Source organism: Callorhinchus milii, unplaced genomic scaffold (assembly GCF_018977255.1).
Source record: "Callorhinchus milii isolate IMCB2004 unplaced genomic scaffold, IMCB_Cmil_1.0 Scaffold4, whole genome shotgun sequence".
NCBI classification, from domain to species: domain Eukaryota; kingdom Metazoa; phylum Chordata; class Chondrichthyes; order Chimaeriformes; family Callorhinchidae; genus Callorhinchus; species Callorhinchus milii.
The window spans coordinates 52,557,260-52,581,149 of record NW_024704745.1 but is presented as its reverse complement, the minus strand read 5'-3'; the positions used below and the strand labels follow the sequence as shown (position 1 = coordinate 52,581,149).

The 23,890-nt window shown below is 40.4% G+C and overlaps 1 protein-coding gene across 1 annotated transcript; it reads right to left on the bottom strand.

The window, feature by feature from the left end:
- Positions 1-14: 14 nt before the first annotated feature.
- LOC121848895 (short transient receptor potential channel 6-like) lies at positions 15-22,242 on the bottom strand. The gene is made up of 4 exons (XM_042334407.1): positions 22,025-22,242; positions 6,356-7,121; positions 211-396; positions 15-92 (listed from the first exon to the last, which is right to left on the bottom strand). Exons 1-4 carry the CDS (start codon positions 22,168-22,170, stop codon positions 15-17), a joined length of 1,176 nt encoding a protein of 391 aa, XP_042190341.1. The 5' UTR covers positions 22,171-22,242.
- Positions 22,243-23,890: the final 1,648 nt, after the last annotated feature.

Genomic DNA, 23,890 nt, shown 5'->3' with positions numbered 1-23,890 from the left:
AGCCAGTTAGCCTCTTAACATTTCAGATCAATCATATTTGCAACTTTAAGCTTGAGTTCATTAGAACCATTTTTTTCCAAAATCTTATCATTCTGCTTGCAAGAAAAAACAAATCAAGAATACGGTTACAATATTAGCAATTTTAACAGGGGAAAAATGTAGCTTACAACACATTGAATAAATGAAATATTTTCACAGTGCCTTCCCTACCTTTTTGACCTCATATTTAATGGCCAGTTTTAGCCTACTAAGACTTGGTCGAAGATAAGGGTTACTATCGTGAACGGTCTCCACATTTCCATTCAGAATGGCTTCTACTTCTTCAGTATTCCGACATAAGTCTAGAAGTCCAACAACAAAGTCTTTGCATTGCATGGATAACTTTTTATAATCATTCTGGAGAAAAATAAAATTGAAATGATTAGTATGTTGTGATCTGTGATTTTAACATATTCCCTCTTCCACTGATACTGTGTTAGTGTTATACTTAATAGTGTTAGTTTTATAACATCACTACAGTGTTACTTTGAAATAGGGGCTTATTATTCAGATGAAATCAGAAAATAGAACTCCAAGTAAAATGTTATACAGACTTGTTTTATACATTCAAGACCTCCTTTAAGAGATCTGATTCAAAATACAGTTTACATTTATGTGGCTCCTTTCACATCAGGAGGATGACTCAAAGTGCTCAACAATGCTTGACAATGCTGGCTGGCCACGCAGGCAGGGAATGGAACCATGGTGGATAGGAGGGGAAAGCTGACTGAAAACACGTCAAAGAAGTTTTGAGTTATTTTGATTAATTGAGCAATTTGCATTGTATCTTAACAGTATTCCTTTACAAAGAATTCCACTAGAATCTCCTGCAGATCTACAGAGTTCTTACATGTAAGCATGATGTACTTACGGTTACCAGAACAAGTCCCTATCTGTGCGACTTGGATTCCTTATTAAGGAATGGTGTCAAGAAATATTGTGAGTTAGCCTTCCTTTGTGTTCTGAATATATCATTAACATCAGGACTGGAAATCTACTTGGATTATTCAGTCACTTAGTGCAATGGAATTCAGACATACAGTGAAGACAGTCTCAGACAAGCTTTGAGATGCTGCCCTGCGTTGAGGGCTCTATATAAGTGAAAGTTGTTGTCTCAATCGACCCACTGACTGCATTGTGTCTTGGGTAGTGTCTTGGAGCTGTCAACACTCCAAAACACTATCCGGCATGAAGGTATAAATGCAAATTGTTGTTGTTGTTGTTGCTTTAAAAGTGAACAGGAAAAATCAGTAAGGTTGCCATTGCTATTAAGTGACCACTGCTGGAAAATTCAGTAATAACAATCTTTACATTTGGTGTAGAACCTTTCATGCTCGAGGTCACAGCTCAAGCTCTTATAGACAAAACTACAAAGTGGAGGGACTGTTTGTTTTGCAAATGCAACAACCAATCTTTGCACAGCAATGTCCCACAGTGCTCATCAATCATCTACAATAAGATCATCTGGGAAACTTCCTATTGTCACATATCCTGCTGATCCTCACTGTCTGAGCTCGGTGAAGAATTGGCACTTGGGCAAAATACCAGAGGCACCATTAAGATTATGCCTAGATGAATTTGTGATTTCAGGAAGTAAGAAAAAAATGACAGCATTGAAGGTCAGAGGAATGAATATAGACAATGTTGATGCAACACACTATATACTATGCTGCTGAGTCAATGGTTAATGGTGCTATCATCTGAAAAAAAGTAATTTCTGTGGATTAAATAGTGTGGATTGCAAAGTCAAAAGCAATTACGTCAAGATTTATATTATATTCTTGGAATCTTTAGTTGTGGCTTTTTTCATCATTCAGGAATTTTAATTGTTTAGAATTCATGAACATGTAAATTGTACATTACAAGCACGAATAAGGCAAATAGCTTTGTCTCATTCTACATTTACTGTTATAAAGTAATGAGTTTTTGGACACAAAATGTGCCTCTATCATTTAGAGCTGGTTCAGATTAAAAGTAATGAATTTGTTTATAACATGCCATTTAATCTGAATATAGTCGTATTACTTTAATACCTCCAGTCTTTGCAAAACAAGTAAAATGAGTGTGCTACAAAACATGGCTGTTTAATAGTGCTCCTGTTTCAAAAAATAAAATGGGTTTAAAGTGAAAAGAGAAACTTTAAGGTAAAGAATAAATCATGCTGTAGCAAAGGTTGAGTTGACATCTTAATAATAATAAAATCCTTGCATTTGATATAGTGCCTTATAACATTGTTGAGGTGTCTCAATGTATTTCATAGAATATATTGTAAAGTGGATTGACTGTGTATTTTGTAGGGTTTATCTGTAAAGCACTGCCATAATAATCTCAGACACCCAGTCCACACATTTAGTAAAGGCAGTTTGTGTTCTGCAAATGGAAACTGTGTTGTTTACTGCTAATTACAACCAATTCAGTCTCTGCACATTGGCAATCTGTTCATTTGAGATATGTAAGAGTAATTTATTAATAATGATAATCCTTGCATTTTGACACAGTCCCTTGTCATGCTGTCTACATATCTCAAACGTTTCACAAGATTTACTGTAATGTATAGTGACTGTGTATTTATAGCAAATGTGAAAGATTCCAGTGCATGCATAGGTAATTGAAGCATTTATATTGTCTCATTATTACATTAGAAAGTAAATTAGTAAATACAGTAAAGTCTATAAATTCCATTCTCGTTCAAGTCATTTATATCAAGCAAATCAGGATATTTAATAACCAAAACTGTCAGGATATTTTGTGGAGGAATATCAGATGCATATTAAGGATCTTTTCCCATGATAATTTGGAACCACATAATCTTACAGCACTTGCATAGCTCCACATGAATCAAATTCAAAATTTCAGATATTCATCCTGTATGAAATGCATTATGTAAGTGCAAGTTGTTCAGAAAGAGAACCTAACTGAATGGGATAAGATGAATGATTTTGGACTCAAAGAAATCTATCATCTCCTCACATTTGCAATTGGAGGAGAGGGATAAGGCATGGGAATTTGGACAGAGGAGTTGTGGTAGATATAAGGAGCCTGGGGTTGCCCTTGGCTAGGATGATCTTGGAGTTGAAGGTTGCTTTAGCTGAGGCAAGGGCAGAGCAGTAGGTCTTAGTGCAGTCCAGCCAGATCTGGTGATGGACCACATAATCCTACAGGACCTGCATAGCTCCATATGGATTTGTGCCAGGTGCATTCAGCAGAATCCTTCAACAGAATGCACCTGGGACTTGAGGGAGCAGAGGTATAACAGGGAGTCTTGCGAGAGTAGGAGAGGTGACTGGGGCAAGGGTGTCAAGGATGACAGAGAGGAAGTTGTGGAGGACAGTGATTGAGGAGGATAGGTCATTATGGGAGGAAGTCCAGTGAGGTAAGAGTTCAAATGACTATTTGAACATGAAGGGATATTTTTTTCCAGGGGCAATAAAGGATTGTAGAGGGTTAAGCGACAGGAAGGGTGAAAGGAGGAGGTACAGGAGATGAAATACAAGTCTCAGATGGCTTTAACAGTGATGGCAATATCTGAAACAGTGAGGCCCCAGGTAATCATCAGATCGAGGGGATGGCCATGGATGTGGGTGGAAAGATGCTAAATTAAACAGATAAATGATTATTATCTGCTCACCTGCTTACTCAATCTTTTTGCGTACCAGAATTGCCAGGCCATGAAGAATACTATTTAGCCATGATTCTAAATAAATACAATTCTGTTCTCTCGAAATAAAATTACCTCATTGATTAAATATTTAGGATGCACACAACACTACTTAATCACAATTTAAGATTAATATTTACTTACAGACCAGCCTAAAGGAACAATTTGCATGTGAGAATCAAAGTGCTTATTGCAAAATGACCAGTACACCTGTAGCTGTTCAGTGATCCTCAGCTGATTTCTTAGCATTTGATCGGTGAGATCACTCCAGGCATTTGACAAGTCATTAACTCAAAGCACTGGTTCAGCCCACTGCTTGCATCTACAACCCAGAATGTTTTTGTAACAATCTTAGCCTCTGGTCAAATGTGGCATAATTAGTGGTCTAGGAATAAATTCCTTCACCCTGTTTTGGGGGTGGGGGGTTATGTTTGAGCTATCCCTGACCTAATCAGCGAGGAGACCGGTTCATTCCTCCCACTGAAGATATTGCACTGACATGCTCTGCAGTTGTTAGATGTTGTGATTTCCTGGAGTGTTTGTGCAGTTTTGTTTTGGCTGCTCTTTTAAGACAAAGCAAGCATGAAAGTGCTTGTGAAGTAGAATTGATGCTTTTGATGTTCATATTCTTATTGTAACTTACTGATCAGAGCCCTTGTACTTTGATGTGGATATAGGATTTTCAGTTCTTTGTGTTGTCTTGGTGAACTGTGGGAAACACAATTATTTTCTTTCTTGGCTTAGGGAGGCTCAATGTGACTAAGTTTGAGAGCCCCTGGTCTAGAGTAAGGAGCATGATTGGCAAGGCAATCCCATTATAATAGATAAATAAAAGCATAGACCATTTACAGTACATTCTGGTTACATTAATCAAAATATCCTTTATTTATATGAAACAACCACATTCACCCACAAACACATTCACCAGGCCTTACAGTATGTCCTGTGAAGCGATTTAGGACATCTTTCGGACATGAAAGGCACTATACCAAATGTTAGGATTATCCAGAAGTCTGGAACAATTTGTTGTAGCCACAGTCAAATGAAGCACCAGGAAAAACAAAGTTATGCCCTATTGATTTGCTATTTAATCCAATGTTCTTCTTCAATTAGAAAGATAAACATATGAGTTGCCTTGTGTTTGCCTTGACCATGGGATAAACATTGTCAAAGGGATCTCAGGACTTACCAGATGTTGCAAGCATTGATTTGATATTTCCTAATGGAGTTACACTCAAGCAGAACAGCTGCACTTTACGTTAATAAACAGACATGGGAAGAATGTAAAACGTGCAGGATGACCAGCATAGTCCCCACACATGATCACAATCATATGCTGTCCTTGAGACAGGGCAACTTCATATAATCTCTCTTCCAATTGACAGCCAATTTACACATACCAAGCAGCCATTAAATTGATCAGTGAATGATCGATTTATTAAAGGCGCTCTATAAATGTAATTTTGTTGTTGTTGGCTATGACACTGGTAGAACTCCCTTCTGGGTTCAAATTATTTACTTACTTTTGTATTTTATATATATATATAAAATCAAGAAAAAAGTTTGCCTTTTTATGGCCCTTTTAATGATTTCATCTACCTTTGCTGCTAACAGGCGCTGACAGCATCAGCATCCAAGGCTGCACTCTCCACCTTTCAAAGCCAGTCAGGAACCTCGGGGTTCTGTTCGACCCTGAGCTGTCCTTTTTCCCTCATATCCGCGCCACAACTGGCACCGCCTTCCATCACCTCCGGAATGTCGCCAGACTACGGCATTACCTCACCCCTCACGCTGCTGAAACTCTGGTCCACGCCTTTATCACCTCAAGGCTGGACTATGCAACTCTCTCCTCGCCGGCCTTCCCGGCACCTCCCTCCACAAGCTGCAGGTCATTCAGAACTCTGCAGCTCGTGTACTGTCCCGCACCAGGCTTCGGACCACATCACTCCCACCCTCGCTCGCCTCCACTGGCTCCCCATCCCCCAGAGGATCGATTTCAAGATCCTCATCCTCACCTACAAGGCCATTCACGGCCTTGCTCCCTCCTACCTCTCCAACCTACTATCCCCCTACCTACCTGCCCGTACCCTCCGTTCCTCTGGCTCCGGTCTGCTCCACATCCCCCGCCCCAACCGTCCTACCATCGGTGGCCGGGCCTTCAGCCTCTCAGCCCCTAGGCTCTGGAACTCTATCCCCCAGTGCCTTCACCGCCTCCTCCCTTTCCTCCTTCAAGGCCGGTCTCAAGACCTTTCTCTTTGACCGTGCCTTCAGCTCCCCTCTCACTCTCTACCCCCTCCTCGCTCCCTCCCTTCCCTCCCCTCACCCTGACCATTTCCCCCTTGTTCAGGTCCTGACCCAACTGTACAGCACCTTGGGACGTCCTCCCGACGTGAAAGGCGCTCAATAAATGGAATCTTGTTGTTGTTGTTGTAACTTTAATATATGTACTTGCACATCAATGTCACTCTACTCCTCCACTTCATATCAAATCTTACTATTTAAGGTGTATTTTCTTCCCCTATTCTTCATACCAAAATGTACTACATATTGTCCTGATCTTCAGTAAATTTTATAAACATAATTGGGTGATGTTTGTGATGTTTTAAATAATATTAAAGCTTTCATCTCCCACCTCACCTTCTTTAAGACTGAACTCACCTTAAATTCTTTCTCGATGTTGGCCAGCACAGCTAGCTCATTGCTGAGTTCCAGAGCGGTTAGTACTGGGTCTTCACTGGACAGTGACAAGTAAACAGGACTTGCCAAACCCTTGTAGGCATTTATCCTAGATCTAGAATGGCTGAAGGAGTCGTGCAGCTGTTTCTCGGTGCACTCACCACACTTGCAGAAGTAGTCGTGTGGTCGCTCTATACGTGTGCCTTTCCTCAAAAGAATGTGAACTATTTCATACTCTTGGCAATGGGCTGCCAGGATTATTGGAGTGACATCATGGGAAAACCTAGTACCATCCTCATCATAGGCATAAAAGTCATCATGCTGTAATTCCTGCTGGCTTGGACTTACAGTTAGCCTACATCCGGCAGTAAAAGCATGGTGGCTTAATAAGGCCTCCACTATTCGCACATAGCCCTTACTGATGGACAACAATAGGGCATCCCCAACACGTGACAGGTTATCCCTTTTCAGCAGAAGCTCTATGACCTCCAGATGCTCATTTGCTACAGCTAACTGCAGTGCATTCTGACCCATAAAATCAACGCAGTTCACGTTGAGTGATCCAAACTCCTCGAGCATCTTTCTGACCACAGGAATGTTGCCATATTCAGCTGCGTCCAGAAATCGTTCTTCATCGGCACTTAGACTAGTCGATCTGTCAGTAAACATGTAAGCAGGCCCCCGGAATGCCTGCCTCCTTCCTTTCTGCATTGTCTGTCGTCGCAGTGGCCTATCTCCATTGAAGCGTCTGCACCAAGAAAAAAAGCCTGAGTTAAAACAGAAGAAAATTTCACATTTTGTTTGCCTGCAATTCTCAATCAATGGGAAATTTTCAAACTCCATTATTAGTTATTTTTCCTGTTTGAAATTGGGTGACATGAAGCAGGCAAGAGTTAGCAAAGTGGAGGGAGTGGACAGGGGAGATTGTTAGACAACTCAACAAAGTTGCAGCACCTAGCAATAATTCAATGAAGAGGAGCTTCCCTTACCTTGAGCACAGAGCAATTCATTCACCCTACGTTTTTTATTTGTTACACAGGATTGTATCAGATTTTTGGATGCACTGTTCCTTACTCAATGCAAGCTCTTCAGCTATGTTTCCTCCGGCCCTGAACATCAGTTATACTGTAAACAGTCTTAAAAGCCAGAAGTTAAATTGGATCTTATGTGACATTCAAAGGTCTAACAGTAGCTTATTACCTTTCAAAGGGAATTAATTGTTTTAAGGTCCAGGATTTTGTTGAAATCAGCTGCAGTAAGCCTGGATTTATACTGCAACTGACGACGCTGACTTAATTCCAAAATGCGTTGAGTGATTATCACAACTTGAGTCCTAAAATTCCTAACAGTCATAACTATCACAGCTCCTCCACCCTCCATCTCCACACCTACCCTCCCCAACACCACAACGGGTTTCCAATATATATTCGGGTTTGGGGAATATCAACTTTACTTACTGTCAAGATGATATATGTCAGAGTAAAACATCCCACCATGTGATCACATCACCCTATGGCCCCCCTGTACATATCCTCCACTTTTAGCGCGTCAAATTAATAGTCCAACATAAAAAGAACATAAAGCTAAATGGAGGTGAAAAAAGTGAACTGTATATCTTTTACACATTGAGGAATAACTTTAAAAACATTAAAGGCTCGAGTACACTTCTGCGTCTAATATTTAAAACAAATCTAAGTTAAACGAAAACTGCCACTGATGTTGGTCAGCATTTTAACGTTTCAATTTCAATGCATAATACCAAACATCTTTTTTAATATCAAATGACTTAATCATTGCACTCCATCATGTCACAATAATGCCATACTTACTTGACATGACAACAGCAGAAATCAGAAACTTGGGAGCTACATGTACCAGCTTTATCCTGTCAATTGATCACGAGAAAATTGAGGCTCTCGGTTCCAGTAGTGCAGCAATGCTAAATTCACTAGCTCAAGACTCATTTCCATTGACCTTTAGATGTTGAAATCTGCATTCATTTAATGCCATATTAAGGGCTCCAGCATATATCTGCATAGGTGACATCAAGATGCAGCACTGGGCTATCATGATGACATAGGTGATATCATGATGTATGCAGGGCTATGGGGAGAGAGCGGCGGAGTGGGATTGATTTGGATAGCTCTTTTCAAAGAGCCAGCACAGATACAATGGGCAAAAAGGCCTCCTTCTGTGCTGTATAATTCTATGATTTTATGATATAATGCAGCATGGTTGGCATCCATAAAATGCCAACCAGCCTTCTTACAGGATGTGAGTGCTCGTCAGTACTTCTGCATCATGATGTCACCTCTGCTATGACCAGTAATGTCACTGTACATGTGTGGAGGGAGCCAGGCCGCTTCCTGCGCACTATAAAATCATCATCTTCTGGATCATCAGATCACCACCAATTTCACTTCCTGCACGATGCAGGTGTGCAGTAAGCAGATGACCCAGACTTGAGTTATTTGTCTACATGGCTCCAGCATTATAAGCTTCCTTTCATTAAAATATAGCCAATATCCAGGGCAATAGGTTGTTCTTGATGTCACTTGTGACATGCTAGAAATTATGTCACTGATGAGTTCAGGACACCTATGTCAGCTAATTTGGCTTTCTGAATGCTTTTGAAACACCAATGGAACCATGCACACATGGAGACCTGAAGCGTAGTGGTTAGAGCACTCGCCTCACAAGCGAGAGACCTGCGTTAAATTCCCAGCAGGGTTAAATGTTGGGCAAATTTTCTTACTCCACATGCCTCTGTTTACCTAGCAGAAAGTAGGAACACGGTTGTTAGTTGACTGGCAGATCGCTTTTCTGGGAGTAATAATTCTTTCCAAAAAAATAATAAATTGGTCACTCAATCCACGACTGTTTGTTTGCCACATTTCGCCCACAAAATATACAGTAAATTCACTTAACAGTATATTCAGTGAAACCCTTTGAGACATCTCAAAGACGTGATAAGATGCTATGTCAAATGCAAGGATTATTATTATTTTGGATTTTTTGGGGTAATAATATAATAATAATAATCCTTGCATTTGATATAGCGCTTTTCATGTCTTCTAGACGTCCCAAAGCACTTCACAGCATATACTGTAAAGTGAATTGACTGTATATTTGGGGGCGAACGCTGCAGCCAATTGCGCACAGTAATGTCCCACAAACAGTCATGAATTTAAAATGACCAATTTACTATTGTTTTGTTTTTTGGAGGGATTATTTGGGGTAAGTAAATGTTGGGGTCCATACCCGAATTATGCTATAAGTGAACCAGGTTCTACTGTGCAAGTTTTCCAATTGTTGAGCTCAGGTTATTGTGTCTGACAACCATATTTGTTTGATTCCAGACTGTTGAAACCTCCCCAGATTGATGCATTCAATTTGTCTTGCAGTACTTCACAAATCTCCCTTATCTCCCTAAGTGTATATCATTGTACACCACAAGAACTGAATTTGACCTGTTCTGATGAAGTGAGCTGGGAGATCTGACAGATCAGAGAATGAATCTGAGAACATTAGCAAACAGTGATGTGTCAAAATTCATTTAACACTATCTATCAAATTATCTTACTTTTTGTAATGTAATTGTACCGTATCTATTTATTACCACTTTTTCTATTTCCAAATGATTCAGTGACTCAACGATAATAATAATAATAATAAGCTAACACAGGCCTGCTGCATGTCCCTCAACCCTTCCATGCTACCATTGGTGGCCGTGCTTTCAGCCACTACACCCCTAGCCTCTGGAACTCCCTACCTCGATCCCTCTGTGTCACCCTGATCTATCTTTAAATCGCACTCTTCTATCACGCCTATTGTCGAAAAGATAGGTCTCTTCCACCACATCTCCCACTTTTATTTTGTTTGGCGTCCAACCCCACCATTGTGCAGTGCTCCAAGGTACCATTCTGTGAGAAGGGCACTCTATAATTGCTGTTACTGTTGAGAGGACAGGTTAAAACTGAAAATACAGTAGATTCGCAGAGTGTCAATCTCTGTGAATCATAACCCAAGACATTAATGTAGCATTTATTTTTCAGAACCTTCCTTGAATCAACTTTCATTTCAGATTTCCAATCATAGGGATACATGAAACATTCATTAGGAAAGCATGATCCTCCTCGAGGGGGACATAAGCAAGGTCTCCCTGGAACTGAGTTGGCTCCAAGGTGACATGCTTGGCCACAGAATGTTGGAATTCAGTACATCTTCTGTGGCAGTTTCAATCGTCTGGTTCCTGAACCAGATATGTTTACAGAGCTCCAAGGTACTGCTGGTAGCCTGATTCATTAGCAGGAACTGGAGGGGCAGACTGGTGACTGGGGGCAAGGATTCTGTTATTTAGTTTTAGTTGCTTGAACTCTCGGAGTATCCCAACACACTCTTTGAGATCTCCAAGCTTAGCTCTTGCCAACCAGTACCTAATACTTGCTGAAATTAGTTAAGCAGGATGCCTCCAAGAAGAGAGTGTGCAACCCATTCTAGCTACAGGGAAATTTCCATGAGCAGGTGGCATATGAATGTAGAAATATCAGTGTAGTTTGGATACTCTATTATGGGGTATCACAATAGTGTATCGTGGGGTTTCCACATGTATCTGATACCTGGCTGATCCCAAAAATATCTTAAACCCCAGTTTTACAACAATTCAACATTTCATAATTAGTTCAATGTGGAAAACTCATCAAATGGAAAAAGCTATTAATGTAACAACAGCAGAATAATTGTTTGAATTATGCCAGCTCACTAATTTAGGCAAAGTTGAAAAGATTTGGAGTTACTGATTCAAAATATTTTGGAAGAATCCCCACACACTGCTTATCAAGGTGATATATAAAATAGAGCAATTTTAACTTCAATATCTAGATCTTTTTGATAATCAAGTAGATGACTTGGTAAAAAGAAAACTTTACCCGAGGTAACATTTCATTTATCATGAAGCTTTCAATAATAAAGCACAATTCGCACTAAAACAACCAACTTCTGGGTCATTAGCTTGCTGTTGGTGTCACTTCCTGCTTTGCTGCAAACCAGAAAGTCACACCAGCAGCAACTTAATGGCTCTGAAGTCAGCCATTTTAGCTAAGAAAAGCCTGACTGCCATATCTTCAGGTCACAATTTATGTTGTATCCTGTTTTGTGCATCTACAACAAGCAGTGGTGTTGGCAGTGAGCCGATGAACTGGAAGTCAACCCTTTTTTCGTTAAAACATGCACAGTAAAACTGCTATTATGCCTCAATATGGCAATTGTTAGCAATTTTATGAGCCCCAAACATTGCATTATAATGGGCTCCAGTGTATATTGGAGGTTGGAACCTTCCTATTATTTGGGATTCTATTTTCACAATTTCACAATATCCATCCAGGGCAAAACCTTAGGCAAGTTTCCTTATGCCACTCACACACATATGTTTACCTGACAGTAGGTAGGAATCCTCTTTTTGATCGATTGGTGGATTGCTTTCCGGGGTAATAATTCCTCAAAAAAAATGTGATCACTCAATCCACTATGACTGTTTATTGGACGTTGCTGTGCACAATTGGCTACCACTTTCGCACACAAAACACACAGTCACTATACTTTACAGTATATTCTGCGAAGCACTTTGAGACGTCTTGACAACTATATAAGGCGCTATATCAAATGCAAGGATTATTATAGGATTATTATTTTTGCTAAATTCTTTTAATTAAAAGGCATTGTATTAACTTTTTTTTCACTGATGATTAGTAATGAACCAAAGAGGTGAGAAGTTTTGAAGATTAAATTTGGAATCAGAGGTTTTCGCGATGCAGAAAATTCAATAACAAGGTTACTTCAAAACTTTAGCATTATCCTAGTAACGCACTGGAATTTGCTGTCAGCCAAGGTTATGAACCCGAGTTCTAATGTGAGTTTTGAACTATCAACTCTCCAATGAAAGGATGAGATTGCTATCAACTTAGGGCAGTTGTTACCCAACTGGAACAGAACAATCTTTGACCAATTTTCAGAATCAGATGATTGAAATGTGACTTCGAAAAAGTTACTGTACATTTGAGAACATTGCCTTTGTCACTTTCTGACCAAATTCACTTAATCCAACATTCTTCTGCGTCAAGAGTTTAACTTTGTCTAGCATTTTTTAAAAAATGTACTGCCTTGCTGTCTGCTGGCATTTTACAGTGCTGAGATATATATCTCCAAGTGCTTCACATTATTTATTGTGAAATATGATAACTTTGTTGGTGAATATTCAGTACCGAATTCAGAGTAAAAGCTTGCACAAGATACTATGCTTCCCTTATAAAGAAGTTTTAACTGCAGTATCTAGTGTTGGTTTTAGAAGCAGCACTGCAGTTTATTGAGTCATTAAGGGGGAATGCTCAGACTTTATAAGCTTTTTCTCTAACTATAAACAATCTGTAATGTTTGGAAGAAATTCACATGTTTTTGCTGCAATATGTTTGACATTAATTTAAAAAGAGAAGTTACTCAACACAAAAGTTTCATATTTTTAAATCTTATGGCAGCCGATCAAGCATTTTATCAAAAGAAACTGTAGCATTTACTGGAACACCATAATTTAAGACACAAAATTTACTCAAAAAAGTACAAGATTAAAGGACAAACATTTCATACTTTAGTTTGATTCCACTTTCTTTTCTTAGCTCAGTTCAAGTGAATTATTATGTGTGACATAACCTGTTGAGTTTAATAATGCAACTAAGCTGCAGGACTACAACTGTGAAATCAGTTGTAGAAGAAAAGTGCAATAATGATCCTTGCATTTATCATGTCTTCGAGATGTCTCAAAGCACTTCACAGAATATACTGTAAAGTGAATTGACTGTTTATTTTGTGTGTGAAACGCACCAGCCAATTGCGCACAGCAGCATCCCACAAATAATCATTGATTCAGTGAGCAATATTTTTTTGAAGGAATTATTACCTCTAGAAAAGTGATCCGCCAATTGACTAACAACCGGGTTCCTACTTATGCTAGGTAAACAGAGGCGTGTGGAGTAAGGAAACTTACCCAAAGTTTCGCCCTGCCAGGAATCGAACCCAGGTCTCTTGCTTGCAAGGTAAGTGCTCTAACCACTGAGCTACAGGACACCACTTGTCTCAGGCAAAGTAATATAGTCCCTGTGAATAATGAGTTTATCTAATATTACCTGGGATATTTAAGAAATACATTATTAATTGAAAACTAACATGTTTGGGATTGAATATCCCCCTGACTTGAGGGATATGGTAACTCTCTCAGACTTGCCATGTGCAATTTGACCACTGTTTTTCATCTTTAAACAGCAGAGATTTTGATTCCCAAACACTAGAATGTATTAAACCTTAAAATTTACTTTTAAATTCAGTACAAATAAAAGTTTGAATAAAGGCTTTCTGAATGTGAAACAACCTACTGGCAGGATATTGTAAACAGAAAGAATAATTTATTATTATTATGGGAAGAATTCAAGGTACATGGAAAAGACTGAACTCTCCAAAGGGGAAGTTGAAAGAAATTCAGAGATGTTAGTTGACTCATTCCTCATCTTATCAAAACAGTATGAGGCAACAAAAACAGGATGCTATAGTCAAGCTGTATAGTGCTATGGTCAGGCCACGCCTCAAGTATTGCATATAGTTCTAGTCGCTGTAACATAAGGCGCTGTTGAGTATAGCAATGGAGAGAAGAGCAATGAGGGTGATCCCATGTTAGAGGAATGAGATATGAAGAACAATTAGACAAGCTAGGCTTTCTGGTGTTGAAAGGAGACATCTATGAGAGGACCTTACGGAGGTATGCAATTTTAAATGAATTGAGAAAATTGAACTGAAAACAATATTTTCAGACACAGAGATAGTAGACTAAGAGGATATAGTTTGCAAAGGGCAATTCAGGACAGACCCCAGGAAGTATTTCTTTACCCAGAGGATAATTAACAACTGGAACAGATTACAGGAATGGTTATTAAGACAGCTGTGATGGGAGGGTAAGTATTGAGATCAAATGTACCAAAGGGCCATCCTAATCCAAAATTCTCTTGTGACTGTTCAGTCACCATGACTGGAAATGGTTAGAGAGTCCTTACTTATAATTTTATAAAAGCACTTAACAAACTTGATAAAATATCATCATCAAGATGGGATGCTTGGAAGTCTTGCTTTCCTCTACCTTGCAACACTGGCTTTGGGGACTCTTCAAAGTAACTGGCTTTTATCCACCCATTCCCAGTTCTATCCTCCTGGTGGGGAGGGGCGCGTGGGGCAGGTCACTGCTGATGACAGCACAGCCAGCCTGACTCATCAGCAGGACCTGGAAGGGCAGACCGTCAACCCACTCAGCTCCTGTTAACCCAGCAAGCCACAGCTCTAACAGGTAGCGTGGTCCTAGCTGGACAAGAAACGGGAAAGTTTGCCAGACATCAATATCAGTGGTAAGCTATGGTATTTTAGCTGGTTAGACTCCAGTAGTACCCCAACTCCCACTCTGGGATCACCCAAGCCTTGGCTCTTGCCAACCTGTGCATAATACTTTCCAGAATTAGGTAAGCAGGATGCATCCATCCAGGGAGAGAAAGCACATTCCATTCCAGCAATCTATCTCTGAGATGTCTATGTGTACGTGGATGCATGGAAATCTCAGCTTGGTTTGGATACTCTTAAGCATGGTGATGGGTTTTCTCATATGTCAGGACCTGGTCTTCCTCGGTTGCAAGGGAGGAAGTTGCCTTAAGACAGGACCTTCCTATTAGCTCAACTAGTGTTTTTAATTGTTGTCTTTCCTGCTCAATCTGTGCAGTTTAATTTTATTTGCCCTAATTAGCCCTTTAAACTTACTCTACCTCCAGGTTTCCTTTCACCCTGACTACCTGCCACACAGATCAGTAAAACAGTTTCGCCCTCTTTAAGCTTTCAAAACCACTCAATAATTGAATCTTAGTAAATAGATTCTATATCCTCTCTATGGCCTTGGCATTCTTCCTATAGTGGTGTATCCAAATACTCCCTGTGACTTAACTAATGATTAATATATTGCACTGTCACCACCTTCATGCCCACAGCTTTGCTTCCCATTGAGCGATGGTTTCACCAGTTGGAGAGCTGGAGTAGCAGCCATTGACCAATCAAGGTGGAATCTAAGACTTGGATAGATGAACGTGTATTTACAGACTCCGACTCCAGGTAACGCCTTCCAGTAGCTGTCATCCCAAGCCCCAGAGTTTCCTCATCAGCTATCTGACAGACATCTACCTTCAGTCTGTTGGGAGGGCATTAAAGGATAGTTTGTGACCTGCCAGCCACCTTGATGTTCTCGAGGTCTAAGTCCAATGCCATGTACCAGGTTTACTCAGCACCAGGTGTTTAATCCAGGACTTCATGTGAGAAGTTTTGTTAAGAAGATGTGTCCACTGTGCCTCCAGGGTGTTCAGCAACAGGTCAATGTAGGCCAGAGCTCTCCCTCCTGCAGCCGCTTAGCTTTGTAATTTATAACATGATCATGCAGCAAGGCTAATAGTGAATCTTAGCCACCACTACCTTGGTTTAAAATTTGAGATTAATTCTTCACCTGACAGAAATTTAACAGACTTGTGTAATTAAGTCACAGAAGCAGAAGTAAGGTGTAAATCCAAATTAAGAAATCTCCACCCATAATTATTTGTGCCGCTATGATCCATTTACTTTCATTGTAATCTATCAAATTTCCACAAACTGGAGAATTTTCTCCCAATAACCTTTAAAGCTCATTAAGATGTAACAGATTTCAATTACTGTATTGAAAGTAGGATTCTTTATCAGACCACTGAAAGGCACACTTGTATGTGTCTTCCTGGACAGTTCCTATTCCAAGCAGCAAATCAACCATTTATCCAGTGACTAAACTTGATGTGCAGCTCTGGCCAAATAAGGTATGCTTAATGCATGAATTTATCCTCCAGCTAAGATTCATCTTACTTATAACAAGTCTACACACTCTATACCATTCACCATGCTTAAGTTTCCATAATTGTTTTTCAGCCCCTTGAATCTATGTAGAACCTCAGGCTTACTTGCAGCAAAGTTCTGGAGCTCAAACGACGTTTGCTGGATGTTTGAGGGAGGGCTTGGTTTTAGTGTCCTTTGATTAAAAAAAACTCAGGAAATAGTCATTTAATATATTCTCTGGAGTCCCTAGGGTTTTAACGTCTTCCCTGACTACCATCTTACTGTTATAACAATACATCTGCTTTGGAACTAGCATTGAAGAACAACATTGAAGACAGCTCAACTTATTTTCGCTTTTGCTCACTTCCCAAGTTACAAGGGAGATAGATTGCACACATGTGACAATCAAAATGCAAGGATTACCATCAATCTGTTCTCCAATCGCAAATTCTCTGCAGTGGGAAATTTTCATGGCTGCATTTTGCACATCAGCAGTTGCTTCCAAGGGGCCGCACACAATACTCAGATTTTTGAAGCCCTCTGAGACCTTTGACATGTTGTGAGTCTAATAGGCTACGTGGGTAGCTCCTTAGGGACAAGGTCTATGATCTCAAACCACAGCTGCTCATTCCAATGCAAACCCACTGACCTAACCAAGGAATAGTACAGGGAGCATTTGCTCACACAAGGGTACTCAGTAAGGACATCTTTAGGGGTTTGAAACAACAGTTCTGTTGATTGCTTCAGTCAAGTGGTCTTTTGAAGTACTGCATATTTGTACCAAAATGCCCTTAGGTCTAATGTTTATTATATATAATAATAATTTGATATAGTGCTTTTCACATCTTCTAGATGTCTCAAAGCAATTCACAGAATGTACTGTAAAGTGAATTGACTGTATATTTGTGGGCAAAACGCAGCAGCCAATTGTGCACAGCAGTGTCCCACAAACAGTCGTGAATTGAGTGACCAAATTATTATTAATTTTTTTTTTTAAAAAATTCTTGAGGTATTATTATCACATGTGAGTAAGGAAACTTGCCCAAAGTTTCGCCCTGCCAGGAATCGAACCCAGGTCTCTCATTGTTTAGCGAGTGCTCTAAACATGAGCTACAGGAGTCCTGCAATATTGATTGTCTTTCCATGAATTACAACACCTTTCATATAACTACATCTGTTCGTTGTAGATAAGGAAAGACTCCAAGATAGTTGTAGTCTGTTGCACATTACATAACATGGCAATCAGGAGTAACATTCCTAGCACAGATTGTGTCTAAAGGGGAGGCAGCAGATAATAAAGTCCCTGACAAGGCATGTGATACCTATTCAAGAGGCAGAGATGCCTGACAGGAACTGATCAACAACATTCGCCTGTTCAGAGCTACCTCCACACCAGCACTGTGTACAGTAGGATTTGCTGGGGTGAGAACCCATTTCTTTCCAATTTTTGGGGTTGGGATAATGGTGAGTGGGTTCTGATGACAATGGGTTTTTGTTGTTTGTTGTGGGATGTTTACTTACTGTTATATGCCCAACATTTCTCACTCACCATTTCTTAGTAATGCATTTGTTCTCTGCCTCCTCTGCCCTATCTCATGGAATCAGAGGACCTTCAAGTTTTTGGTCTTTAGATGCTTTTTCTTCCAAGTGCACTCCTTTCTCTATTTCTGACTCATCCCTACAGTTCCTTTTGGCTTACTTTGTAATTGTCTTTCTTCTGCCTTTCTTGAGATATTTTTCTCTGAGTCATGATCTGCTAAAATAGGCTTATGTCTAGAAGCAGAAGCTAGCTTAGTGCCCTATAATGGTTAGGGTTCTTTTTGGAGAAGAGAATGTTGCTGAGATATCACTAAGGTCTTCTTCCCCTTTTCACAATGTCCTTTCCTTTCTCCTCCTACTGATATTTTTTGACCCATGTGAGCGTAATTGCTTACATGCTAGTCCTCCGCTCAGCAAGCTCCGGTCTGCCTCATGTCCCCCGCCTCGCTTGCCCCACTATTGCTAAGCGGGCCTCTGCCACTCCACCCCACCCTCTGGAACTCCATCCCAGAGTCCCTCCACCTCGCCCCCTCCCTTGCCTCCTTCAAGACCCATCTCAAGACCCTCATTTTCGACCGTGCTTTTGATAACCCTGCTACCCCCTACCTGCCCTCCACCCCTCCCCGATCTCAACCCCCAGCTCGGGTTCAAAATTCTGACTGTCCAGCACCTTGGACATCCTCCCGACGTGAAAGGTGCTATAAAAATGTCATTTGGTTGTTGTTGTTTAGTGTTTATCGATGAAAGTCTTATTTCATTACATTTTTAAGTCAGCTTATTCTCAATTGTACCAAAATGCCTTTAGGTCTAATGTTGATTTTAATGCATTATTGATTGTCTCTCCAACCATTGCAATGCCTTTCATATAACTGAAACTGTTATTTGTAGATAATATATCCAGCAAACGTCCTCTTGCTATCAAATCAACAGTAGTCATCATGAATCAGCAGCAGAGAAAAATACACTGATTTAAACTTGCTTTAGGAGTATTACTCAACAGTAAATTAATTCAATTTTATCACCATTTTTCTCTTCTCTCTTCTTTTCTCTCCCTTTGTCTCACACTGTCTCTTTCGCTGATACTCCCTCCTCTAATTTTCAGGCCCTGTGTGTGTGTGTGTATCTGTTTTTGTCTCTGATTCTGTCTCCCCTCTCATTCTGTCTTCTCTTTCTGTCCTATATTCAAAATTATGCTACACACAAATACAGTCACTCCATTTCACATAAAATCCTATGAAGCACTTTGGGACGTTCTTCCAATGCGATAAGGTGCTATACTAAATGTATGGATTATTACTATTATTTTTTATTAGTACTGTTGCAGTGTAGTGTAATTGCTTTCAGACATCATTCCTATCTGAAAAGCTTTATATAAATGTAAATTGTATTGTACAGGAGGGGCGCCAATACTAAAAAAAAGCTATGTTTTCACGTTACTCTCAAATGGTAATAATCTCCATTGAGATAATCTCCAATTATCAAATTTCTTAAACATCAAGTACGCTGAAGAGTGCATTTGAAATTTCAGGACATTTGATGTTTTACAAATAAATTAATCACACATTTCTTATTCCGAAATCCGTTAAGATGTACTGCATGTAAAGGTCAGCATCGAACGTTCTCCATTGCCTGTTTTCTTAACTCGGTCCTTTAGATGTGGCCTAAATTATATATTGAGAGAAACACTCCGTCTCGCGCAAGTATGACATTTCTATTTCTTACACAAGCTAAACTCGTCATGTTGCTGAGAAATTGTCAATTTAATATCAACCAGTTTTAAGTCCTGAGCAGTTTCATGCTGTAAACTCATATCCACGAGGGGTGATTTTACTGCCATAACTCATTTCACTTGAAGCCTTTTCAGATGAAAGAAGTAATTTACATCACACAAACATGAAGAACTGGAACCAAATTAAATCCCAAGGATGAAAGACCATCCAAATCACCAAACTCAAATTAGGATCCACACTTTAAGAAATCAGGACTTGCATTCATTTTAGTATTTCTATGCATTTTATTTTGCACATTTTAAGTCATTTAACATACACAGGGGTTTATCTTGAAATACAACTGGTGGATTTTTCTAATGTACAGTATTCCTGCTTCCAAACTACAACAACAAGATTTCATTTATAGAGCGCCTTTCACATCGGGAGGACGACCCAAGGCGCTGGACAGTTGGGTCGGGACCCGAGCAGGGAGGAAATGGTCAGGGTGAGGGGAGGGAGCGAGGAAGGGGTAGAGAGTCGAGAGGGAAGCTGAAGGCACGGTCGAAGAGAAAGGTCTCGAGACCGGCCTTGAAGGAGGAAAGGGAGGAAGCAAGGTGAAGACACTGGGGGATGGAGTTCCAGAGCCTAGGGGCTGAGAGGCTGAAGGCCCGGCCACCAATAGTAGGGCGGTTGGGGCGGGGGATGTGGAGCAGACCGGAGCCAGAGGAACGGAGGGTACAGGCAGGTAAGTAGGGGGATAGTAGGTCGGAGAGGTAGGAGGGAGCAAGGCCGTGAAATTAACCATCCAATCTCTAATTCTCTCTTCCACACTTTCCTACGAGGTAAATCAAATCAAACCCACCAAGTCTCATCTAGGTGTCTTCAAAATTATGTATACTGTACTATATATGAAATCCACTGCCACAGACCTTCAATTGTATGTACCTATAGTTCAGAGAAACTGTAATTGAATTGATCTTGCTAATCTCTTGATTCATTGCCTTCAAAAATCTTTGAAGTTTACAAAAAAATCTGTGTTCCCCCCCACCCCTTCCTCATCCTGCATTGATGATTGCCCTATTTACAACAGTGTTTAAGGAAATCCAAATCAAACCACACTGTTTTGTGCGCTTTAATATATTGCAGAAGGAGCGATAAACTTCTACATTTATTTATTTGTCCTATCAAGGTTCGGAGACTGTAGCTGGACTAATAATAATAATCCTTGCATTTGCTATAGTGCCTTATCATGTCTTTGAGGTGTCTCAAAGCACTTCACAGAATATACTGTAAAGTGAATTGATTGTATATCTTGTGGGCAAAATGCGGCAGTCAATCGCCGCATAGCAGTGTCTCATAAATAGTCGTTGTAGATTGAGTGACCAAATTCTTTTTAAAGGATTATTACCCCCGGAAAAGCAATCCGCCAATCGACTAACACCGATTGTTAGGTAAACAGAAGCGTGTGGAACTTGCCCAACATTTCGCCCTGCCCGGGAATCGAAGCCAGTTCCTCTCACTTGCGAGGCGAGTGCTCTAACAACTGAGCTACAGTACTCCGCAAAGCTTACCTCTCTGAACTGCTTCTGGATATTTGCATTTTTATGGGTGTTCGCACCTAAAACCACTCAGTAATTATTGACTTAAATTCCAATGTTTCTTACCAGATTCTAACCACTGAGCTACAGGATACTGAGATACAGAATAACATTACGTAAATCTTCCCTACCCAGAAGATGGTGCTATTTCTCCTGCTTTGTAACTATCAAACTCAGACCAATTTCAAAATAAATCAGCCCGTTTATCAAGAAATTGCCTTCCCCTTAAACCACGTAAATGCATCACTGACAGCGAGCAAGTAAGTACATGTTTGAGAATAGCAGATGCTGAGCCAGTACCTGGACACTATGTTTGTGCAGAAGCTCGCAGAACTATTTTTTTTTTGACTTACTGAAAGCAATACTTTGATTACTTTGTGGAGTCCTGTAGCTCAGTGGTTAGAGCACTCGCTTTGCAAGTGAGAGACCTGAGTTCAATTCCAGGCAGAGGGCGAAACCTTGGGCAAGTTTCCTTACTCCACACAGAGCCTAATAATAATCCCTCCAACACCAAAAACAATAATAAAATTAGTCATTTTCAATCTACGACTGTTTGTGGGACACTGCTGTGCGCAATTGGCTGCCGCGTTCGCCCACAAATATACAGTCAGTTCACTTTACAGTGTGTTCTGCGAAGCGCTTTGGGACGTCCTCCCGACGTGAAAAGCGCTATATCAAATGCAAGGATTATTATTATTATTATTATTATTATTATTATTATAACGTCTCGAATGAGGGCACTTTAATCTTTTCAAACGGATCAATGTGGTGCTTCGTTTGCGTGTGCATCGGTGCTGTGAGCAAACTGACTGAACACTGAAGCCGAGCGGACCAGCAATGCACTGTGAAATAAATGGGCATGTGGTTGGTTTACTTACGAGGAATAGTGCCCAGAGAGCGGGGGACAGGCTCCTTCTTTATACCCCGTGTCCATCATCAGATAACCTTCCCTTTCATTGCTTGGAGCTGGACTTGAGGTGGTGGCTGAATGATTTCCAGCCCTCGGTATCCTCCTCTCGCACATCTCTGCGGCTTCTCCCAGTGTCCACGCAGAGCATTGCCAACACCCCGCAGATGAATCCTTTCCCCCTCTCCCAGTGTCGGGCGCTATCTCCCAACACAGCTTTTATATAAAGTGCAAAGTGACGCTTCAGGATGCGTCAGATTTTAAAAGTCCACCGAGGGGGGTAGAAAGCTGTGGATCGCATCTCTTTCTTTCGGGCCAACAACTGAGCTGTCGCATTAAACAGCGAGTCACTTACTGTCCAGCCTCCGACCAGGAGTTACCTGCAGACAGCATCTCCCTGGTCAGATCTCTCCACAGGATCCCTGCTCTCTGCATTGCAAACAGGGCACTGAAGCATCACTCGCTCACTCACTCACTCACTCACTCAGTCACTCACTCACTGGTGGTCGCACTCACCGCACAAACTCATCTTACCATTTCATTTGAAATCAAATCCAATAGGGATCACAATTGCTTCCGTGAAAGATCGAGGCGTTTTTGTACAATGGCACAATTATAAAAGCAATGTTAACATTTTTTCTATTCAAATGGGAGCTGCTCAGTGCAGACCGAGAGGGGAAAAGGCAGTCAAGATTCTCACACCTTATAGCTGTCCAGTGACCTGCTGCTGGAGCTGAATGTGTTGATGTTGGGCGATTGGTAACACCTTTGTGAGAATGTGGAATTCACTGCCCAGGGGCCCTGGAGTGCCTCATGGTCTCAATCTCAAGACCTTCGCTTTAAAATTGTGTAGAATTTTTGCATTTTTTGGGATTCAAGCTTTTTAACACCTGTGGAAAACCAGCTCCCAAATTAATAGTCAATTGATGGATTTAACAAACTTTTGCAGTTACATTTTACAACCAATGGTCTTAAGGTGGTACTTAAAATGTACAGAATTTTGGAAAATTCTTTTCCAAATTCGGTCTTTTTGATAACTGCGTAAAACCAACTTCCAAAATGAACACTAACTAGAACAAACTAAAACTATAGACCTGGAATAGCCATGCACACACCAACCTGTCCTGTGTCCTGCACTTTCATTTTGACACAGTTTTGATGCTAGACAACATAGGAGAAGGTTTGGCTGTGGCTGGGATTGAGCGTCTCTAGATCTCAAATGTGGGGAGCTCCTGAGTGAAGGACAGATGATTTAATGAGGAACAAATATGGTGAAAAGAATTGTATAAAGGGCAACAGAGGACAATGATAAGAAAAATGATTACACATATATTTTATGATTAACTGTTTTAGTGCTACAATCAGTGTCCACCAGATAAACCGCATGTAGTGATGCCTGGCAAACTTGACAGTGATAGCTGTGCAGTTCAGGATTTGTCAATGTGCTGATGGAAGTTATTCTACATGTGCTCAGCCTTCTAATGGCCAAAAGGTGCACAAGGGGCGTTGGATGTTTCAATCAGCTCACAAGTTGATCTCAATTAATCCATTATTTGGTAGGCACATTTGGCATCAGCAATGCAAAATAAAACAGTTCAATGCCAAGAATCGAAATGCCAATAAAAAAATAGAACTTAGCAAAAATTATCAGTAATATCAAGGAATTTACTGCTACAATTTATAATGTTGTTCAAACGTCTTGACTATGGTAGTGTTGAAGTGTACTCCGCTACTCTCTATATAATGTATATTTTTTTTTCTCAAGTATTCAGTACCCAAAGAACAGGGCTAGAAAATGGGTGTTATGGAGATCCTAAACATACAGAGGGTGGTGTGG